The 8,757-nt window shown below is 48.6% G+C and overlaps 1 protein-coding gene across 3 annotated transcripts in view; it reads right to left on the reverse strand.

Moving 5' to 3' along the window:
• Nucleotides 1–8,757, reverse strand: part of FAM171A1 (family with sequence similarity 171 member A1) — a 127,278-nt gene that overhangs the window by 56,095 nt on the left and 62,426 nt on the right. For all 3 annotated transcript variants that reach the window (XM_081820646.1, XM_081820645.1, XM_081820644.1), the window contains exon 2: nt 3,989–4,216. In XM_081820646.1, coding sequence (XP_081676772.1) covers nt 3,989–4,216 — 228 coding nt within the window. The remainder of the gene's footprint in view (nt 1–3,988; nt 4,217–8,757) is intronic.

Raw genomic sequence — 8,757 nt, forward strand, 5'->3', positions numbered from 1 at the left:
AGTTCATGGTTCTTATCTCAACAATGCTAATGACCCCCAAACCACACTTCTACCTCCAAACCCCCCAAGCCTTCAAATCACTTCAAACTACAGGCTGAACACACTTGTGTCCCAGAGGCAGCTCAAAACCAGTGTCCCCTCCACTAAACTCACCTTCAATGATGACCCCCAACACTCATTCCTGCCCTCCCATCCTCCACCTCCGCTAGCACCTGCATCCCCCTCTGCCTGAGCCCCGAGCCTGGGGAGAGGATGCACAGGGGAGTGGGGAAGCAGAAGGGGGCTTCTTTTAACCCACTGCATCAACTGAGTCAACTTTAGGGAACCATGAAGTAGTGGGTCTCCCAACCCTATTGACCATCTGTTCCATCTGCTCTGTCACCAGCTAGAAACCCGAGATTCAATTTACATTTCTTCTGTTTTGTCCTTTCCCTTAACGCTCGTCACCTGTTCCCAGAGACATTCTGCATTTTGTCTGCTAAACATTTCTCATGGTTTATCCCCTTTTCTCTAAGATTTTTCCAGAAGATCTCCTCAGTTGTACCTATATCAAATCCACTTCCCATAGTTCACAAAGCAGTGGTCTCCAACTTTAGTGAATGCTTTTATCCGTAAGTGGAGTGTGTGTGTGTGTGTGTGTGTGTGTTGTGGGGCGGGGGGGGAGGTTCTTGGTAAATTGCAGACTTCTGGATCAATCCCCAGACTGAAAGGATGAGTCCTGAAATCTGTGTTTTTTACAAGCACCTCTTCTTTTTTTTTTTTAAGATTTATTTATTTATTTGAGAGAGAGAGAGAGAGCATACAAACACGGCGGGGGGGGGTGGGGGGTGCAGGGTGTAGGGACAGAGAGAGAAACTTTAGCAGACTTCCACAGTCAGTGCAGAGACTGATGCGGGCCTCGATCCAAGGACCCTGAGATCACGACCTGAGCCGAAACCGAGAGTCAGATGCTTAACCAACTGTGCCACCCAAGTGCCCCTTACAAGCACCTTCTAATGCTAATATCTATTCATCCTCCAGACTCTGCTCCCCTCCCACCTCCTCCAGGAAGCCTTTATTCCCTCACCTAGGCTGAACCTTCCCTGCTCCAGCATTCCCTATGCATATATACGCGTGAACATACCCATTAGACGGGAATGGCTTTGGTGGCTGACTACGTAACTCCCGGACTAAGTTACAAACTCCCCAGGGGCAAGCTCTGTGTCTCTAGATCTCTATTCTCAGTGGCTAGGGCAGCGCCTGGCGCATAATAGGTACTTAATAAATGTAAATAGAACTAAAGAGAATTTTGTGACTGAGGGTAGACGCCAGGGCTTTATGAGGCAGGTATAGCCACACTTGGCTCCCATGTGTCCCCAGAGGCAGCGGGGACCCTGACGGAGTGTGTCTAGTGGTGCAGTGGCACAGAGTTGAACACTGACATTGGTATTTTGCCAGCCACTGTGCTATTCATTGAGCCCCTACTGTGCTTTAGGCACTGAAAGGTCGTTTATATATGTTAACTGCTCTGCAATCAGAACAACTCTACCAGGTGGTATGAGCTCCATTCTACAGAGATTGGCAAGGAAGCTAGAGGGGCTCAAGCACAGACTGGGTGCCAGAACCAGGGCAGCCTGTTTCCAAACTCCACCCTGGCAGCGTCTCCCTCCAGCCCTCAGCCCCTCCTTGTCCCTAATCTTGGTGCTAACAGATAATGTGGTCCAGGTGCTAGTGGGAGCCAGAGGTGAGGGGACAGAAGAGGGGCCACGTCCAACTCCCCACCTACCACATCCCTGAATCTGTGTCAGGCACCATGCTTGCCCCTGTGGGAGACCAGCGTTGTGAAGGGGTGAATGATGACTTAATCCTGTGATTTATAGTAAGAAATACGTATCTGGTCTTGGTCCTGTTTCTAGACCACAGCTCCTAAACCCATGGCATTTCCTAAGTGATAAGTGCCATAAAGGTGACTTGTATTACTCATAACATGTCTCTTTCAATGTGGGTTTAGCTAATGAGGCGGCTTTTGGAAAGCCCCTAGATGACCTAAGGGTGGTGGCTGGTTGGCAGGAGAACCAACCAAGTGGAACTTTCAGCCTCACTCCCTTGACCAGGGGGAGGGGAGAGGGGCTGGAGGTCCAGTCAATCACCAGTGGCCAATGAGTTCATCAGTCCTGATTATGTCGTGAAGCCTCCATACAAACCCAATAGGATGAGGTTAGAGAGCTTCTGGGCAGCTATACGCATGGGGTTGCTGGGAGGGTGGTACGCCCAGAGAAGGCGTGGAGGTGCGGTGCCCCTTCCTACACCCCTTGCCTATACGATCTCCTCCATCTGGCTGTTCCTTCAATACCTTTGTAATGAACCAGTGATCTAGAAAGTAAACTGTGTTCAAAACAAAAACCAAAAAAACCCACAGGCCCAAAATGGCGTCACTCAGGCCGAATCACCAAACTGGAACTTAAAACCTCACCTAACCTAAATACGGTTTTAACTGGGTCAGTCAGGAATTTTTTTGATCAGCATCAATGAGGTAATCTGTCACATGGGCCCTCTCCACTCTCCCTCAAAAGATAAGGTGACCCACCTAGTAAGATCCCTGCCCTTCCCCATAAGGAAAAGTGACCTTGCCTGAAACAATCCTTTCTTTTCTTTTGCTAATAACTCCTCACCCCACCTTCCTTCCTATAAAATCTTCCCTTTTGTGCAACTCCTTGAAGCTCCCCTCTACTTCTGAGATGGATGCTGCCTGATTTACGAATCACTTAAATAAAGCCAAACAGACTTCAAATTTACTTGGTTGACTTTTGTTTTTTTAATGACTGTTTCCCTGACTTCTGAGAGCCACTGCGGCCACCGAGTCGAACCTGAGGAGGGGGTTGGGGGACCTCTGATTTATAGCCAGTGGGTCAGAAGCCCAGGGGACAACGTGGACTTGTGATTGGTGTCTGACGTGGGGTGGGGGCAGTCATGTGGGACTGAGCCCTTCACCTGTGGGATCTGATGCTGTCTCCAGGTGGATAGTGGATAGTGCCAGAATGGAGTTAAATTGTAGGGCACCCAGCTGGCATCCGAGAATCTGAGAAATGCTTGGGAAAATACCCAGCATGTTGGGTGATTAGAAGCGCCGAAGTGTGGAAGAGTATTGAGGAAACACACAGGAGTGGGTTTTCCCTTAGCAAGTGAGAAGGGGGAGAGAGAAAGACAGCGTTCCCATCACCCCCTGCCTCTTTGGCCAGTGTTCTGTCAGGCCCCATGAAGCAGAACAAGGAAGCTCCGTTCCAGAGCATGGCCCCAGTGCCATCCTACCAGTTGGAATCAAAAAGGTACAAAGGAGGAGGGGCGCCTGGGTGGCTCAGTTGGTTAAGCGACTGCCTTCGGCTCAGGTCATGATCCTGGAGTCCCGGGATCGAGTCCCGCATCGGGCTCCCTGCTGTCAGCAGGGAGTTTGCTTCTCCCTCTGACCCTCCCCCTCATGCTCTCTCTCTCTATCTCATTCTCTCTCTCAAATAAATAAATAAAATCTTAAAAAAAAAAAGGTACAAAGGAGGATGCTGGGGAAATGGGCAGAAACTCTAAGGCTTTTGATTCTGGTATGTGTGTAAACCGAGGGAGAGCCCCCACCTGCTTCATACAGGACCCCACCTATCCTTCCCATAAGAAGCCCCCAAAAGTAGGGGCGCCTGAGTGGCTCAGTCGGTGAAGCGTCTGCTTTCAGTTCAGGTCGTGATCCCGGGGTCCTGGGATAGAGCCCCGTATCGGGCTCCCTGCTTCCCGGGGAGCCTGCTTCTCCCTCTGCCTGCCACTCCCCCTGCTTGTGCACTTGTTCTCTCTCTCTGGCAAATAAATAATAAAATCTCAAAAAAAAAAAAAGAAGTCCCCGAAAAGTAAAGCAGAGACTAAACCCCTATTTTTCTGATCACCTGCCTTCCACTCTTAAACCACTTCTGTGCCTGACTCCAGCACTAGCCATGAGCTCTGCTCCAGGGAAAGATTAGGACGGCCTTACCAGGTAATCGGATTGGCTTCCACGGGGCAGAGTTTGGCACGTAGGCGTGCTTCGTGGCGGTGACGATCAGCTGACTGCCCAGCTTATACGGGAACTTGATGAAGGCGACGCCATCTGTCCCCGAGGTGCCGGAAGCGATGGACACCTGGTTGGTGAAAATCTCGATGAGCGCATCTGTGACGGGCTGGTGGGTGCTGGCGTCACTGATGTGGACCTTCAGGGTCACCTCTGGAGTGAGGAAAAAGCAACAAAGAACAACTGCTATTACCTGGCCCACCTCAACAACAATTCTGCTGTCGCTGATGGGAGTGGAGAGGGGGCTGTGCTAAGTAAATCTAGATCTACATCCAGCATATGAATCGTTGGAATCAGGGAACATTTTCTTATTAGAGATTCCTTTTTACTTTACACAATTTAATTTCCTTTTTTTTCCCCCCAGAACCACTGCCCATCATAAACTGCCTTCCTCTTTGCTCCTCCCTGCTCACCCCAACAAATAACATAGAATTCTATCCCTTTAAGACATTGTTGCAAACACAATACTCGTTTATCCTTCCCCGCATTGCTGGCACACGTGGCCCAAACAGGGCTGGGGCGGCTACTGAAGGACCCTGCAGGCTGAAAGAGTTGCACCCAGAGGCTTCAACAGTCCTGCGGAGCATGGTCGAGAGCTACCCGGGATCGCTGTGCTGGTAATCATGATGACTAGACCGAAAAGCAGTCCAAAATGTCTTTAAAAAGGAGGACTTGAAGAGTGGGAAAAGAGAAGCTTACAGAAAGGAAAAAAAAAAAAAGTAAACATTTGAAAAGATAAATGAAGTTGAGTCAGCAATATTGGCAAACCCAAATCATGAATGTGGGAGACAGATCCAAATTAACGTTAAAAACCTAAAATGGAATGGGTAGGTTTCATTTGTTCATGCAAGAGAGGTCTACTGAGCTGCTACTCTGTGCCTAGAACTGTAACTGAGTGAACCACAGCGGTGAAGAAAAGTGAGGATACCGGCAAGCGCTATGCTGGGGGATGTGCACGAAGGGGGCACTGATGGAACAGCATGTGCAGAGGCTCAGAGGCAAGGAAAAAACCATGCTTCCTGGAGAAACACAGGTTCTGAAGGATGACAGACAGTGTGAGGGGCATGAGGCCCCGTGCGAGACAAGGCTGCAAAGACGAGCAGGGGCCAGACTACTCAGGGCTTTAGAAGGAACCTAAAAGGATCATTCTTGATCCTAAGAGCAATAGGAAGTCACAAAGATTTTAGACAAGGAGTGGCAATTAAATTTGTTGTAGAAACATCTGGCTGTGGGGGAAGGATGGACTGGGGAAGAGGCAAGACTGGATACCGAGCACCTAGTTAAGAAGCCTCTGTAATAACCCAGGAAGAGATGAGGTGGAAGAGATCTGGTGGAATCCACCAGATTCCAGCATCATGGTGGACGTCGATTAAAAGATGCCAGCATGGTACTCCAGAAGTCAGACATGTTTCCTGCTCTGATAAACCCTTTTTGCTTCGGTGCGGGAGGGAGTGGCTGGTGCCCAGCGACATAAGTCCACCGGCACACTCCTGGGCACTCCTTGCCATATATTTTGAGCTGCCTCAGATCTGAAAGCCCTATTGATGCCTTGGGATAAAGAGACAAGGGCAAGGACAAGCAAAGACCCTGCAGGTGACCAGGGAAGCTCATGTCTACAGAACCACTGCAGTCTGGCTCAGGGGAGCGCGTGGCACGGAGGGGGAGGGAGGCGAGGCGGAGCTGGTCCTGTGGGCACAAACCCCAGAACCCTACTGCAATTCCCACTAGGTCTGAATCTGAGCTCCCCCCCCCGCCCAGTTCTAGCCATGGAGCCTGGGGCAAGGTGCTTATCCTCATGAGGTCTGTTTGCTCCTCTATAAAGTGGAGGTGACAGCAACACATTTCTCAAGAGACAGGTGGAGACATTCAGTGCGATGCCTCACAGAGTAAGCATAAACACAGCGGTTACCATTACGCTATTCCAATCACTGGGCTTGAGAGCACTCAGTCATTGGGCTGGGGTCGGGGCGGGGCGTGCCTGGACGGGGCACAGAGAAGGGCACTGGACGGGAGAAAGGGATAAAACAAAGTGCAGGGATGAGGCATCCCTCTTCAGCGAGTAATAGCTTTATATCCAAGGCCCTTCCTCAGCTGGGGCAACCACAGTGAGAAGAATGTTTTGGTTCTAGATTGCCACCTTGGTAACTGGCCAAGTACCTTATGATACTAAAGCAACCTTCTGAATCCTGCAAATTTCAGTTAGTCAATCACCCATTTTTTTCACTGAGCAACTTGATATATTTCTTGACTAAACAACCATAAAGAACAGCTAAAGAATCCTAGACCTAGGTATTAGAGATTTGCACCAAACAAATCTCTCAAAAAACTCATAGACAAAAATAAAGGCTAAAGGAGCTGAACTTGGCTACTTGATTCGGGGAGAAAACTAATGCCCACAGAGGGATAAAATCAACATCATGAAAAGCAAGGATATGACATTACAAAATACACCGAGTTAATCCCTTCCAATCTTATCAGTTACCTTAATGCAGATTTGCAGGATGTACACCGCACACGTGTTTTCTTATATAACCCAAGTCTTTGTGTCCCCAGGTGGCGTGCGAAATTGTAACGTAAATTAACCCCACTTTCATTAATACTCACACAGCAGAAATCCCCTAGAACAGGGCAAGTGAAAAGGTAGTTTTGTAGGGCTACAGGGATAATTTATGTAATTTTATGGTAATGAAACATTTACTAACAATTGGGATTACAAGGTTCCTGCTCTCTCTGCACTGTTTGCTGCTTTGTAAGAGCAGCTAAGATTTGGACAGCAAAAGGAGTTTTACTATAATCAATGTCCTAGATTCTACCACTGGAATTTCTTCTAATACCAGAAGCCTACTTTACGTTCTGCAATTATATACTTTGAAGGAGATCATTTAGCTACTTCTTTTGGTAGGACAGGATGGGGGAAAATGTCAGTACGGTTAGGTGATTATTACAGAGTACTGGGGTATCATTTTTCTAGAGTAACATCTAGAATTAGGTTATCCATTCAACAGCAAACAAAATTGTTCCCACGAGGGGACAAATCTGAGGACTAGGTGAGGCACTATTTATTGAAACTACTCTCATTTTGCAGATTAAAGGAAGACCCTGTAAGTGGCCCAAACCTAAATATGCATTAAGATGCACTCCGTATTGCAGCTGGTCAGTGAGAGCTGATGGGTCCTGCCTGACCTAGGGCACCATTCTTTTACTCCTTACCCTGAATGTCCATCACCAAGTTCTTACTGATTTTGACTGCAGAATATAGGTCACAAGGCAGGCCTTTCTTCCCATCCTTGTTAACGTTGCCCTATTTCAGACCTCGCCATCCCTCACCCAGACTGCTGCCCAGCCTCTTCACAGAAACCGCCACTGTCTTCATTGTCTTCACACGTGCCCCTGAGATCCCACCAAAGCCGGACGGAGCTAGCTGACATCCTGATCCGACCACTTCCTGTCCCCCTGCAAACCCTTTAATGCCTCCCACCAAACATGGCCAGATGCCAAATGTGGCCGGCAGCTTGTTTTTGAATGGTCCACGAGCTAAGAATGGTTTCTACTCTTTTAAATAGTTGGAAAAAAAAGAAATCAAAAGAATAGTTAATGTCCTCTGAGGATTATCTGGAGTTTGAATGTGTGGCCATAAAGTTTTACTGGAAGACAGCCACAGCCATTTGCATGTCATCGAAGGCTGTTTTTGCATTTCAGTGGTGGAGTTCAGAAGTTTTGACCTTAGGGCTTGCAAAGTCTGAACTATTTACTTGTGGCTCTTAAAAAAAAAAAAAAAAAATCTGCCGGCCCCTGACCTACATGCTACATCTCAAGGCCTCTGAGGTCCTCCACAATCAGGACCCCTCCCATCCGCACACACGGCCCACAGGCCCGCAGACCCCACCCCATGCTTTCCTTACTCCTCCTACCTGCTGCTCCTTCTCATCTTTGTAGGAAAGGCCTTTCTACAACGTTACTTTCATGCTCCTCATTCCTATTCATCTTCTAAAAGCCCTACTTAAAGTTTGAGAAACTGCTCCGGACTCACCAACCCCTCCCCAAACTGGGTTAGAGGCCCCCTGTCTCTATCCCCCCGAAACTGTACACATGGACGCTGCTTCTGTTCCCACGTTTGCTGCAGGCCCATGAGGGGAGACAAGAGGATCAAACCCCTGACCTTGAGGAGCTCTTGGCTTTAGAAAGTAAGTAAATGCCAAGCCTAATTATGAACTGAGGACGCCATCAGGAGGGGGAACCTACCTCCAACAGGGAGGTCAGGGAAGGCCTTTGGAGTAGGTGTCGTGTAAGCTCAGGCCTGAAGGACACATGGGAACCAACCGGCAGAGGTGCAAATGCCCTGAGGTGAGAATGACTTGGCTGCTGGAACTAAATAAAAATGGCGTGGAGGGAAATGCCCAAGTGCAACTAACCATCCTAACACTGCGTGGTCCACCAGCCACAGGTGGGCCTCTAAATTTAGGTTAAAATTAATCAAAATAAGATTAAATCAGAAAGGGGCGCCTGGGTGGCTCAGTTGGTTAAGCGACTGCCTTCGGCTCAGGTCATGATCCTGGAGTCCCGGGATCGAGTCCCGCATCGGGCTCCCTGCTCGGCGGGGAGTCTGCTTCTCCCTCTGCCCTCTTCCCTCTCGTGCTCTCTGTCTCTCATTCTCTCTCTCTCAAATAAATAAATAAAATCTTAAAAAAAAAAAA

The sequence above is a fragment of the Leptonychotes weddellii genome, chromosome 5 (genome assembly GCF_054177405.1).
Source record: "Leptonychotes weddellii isolate Sample4059 chromosome 5, ASM5417740v2, whole genome shotgun sequence".
Taxonomy (NCBI): domain Eukaryota; kingdom Metazoa; phylum Chordata; class Mammalia; order Carnivora; family Phocidae; genus Leptonychotes; species Leptonychotes weddellii.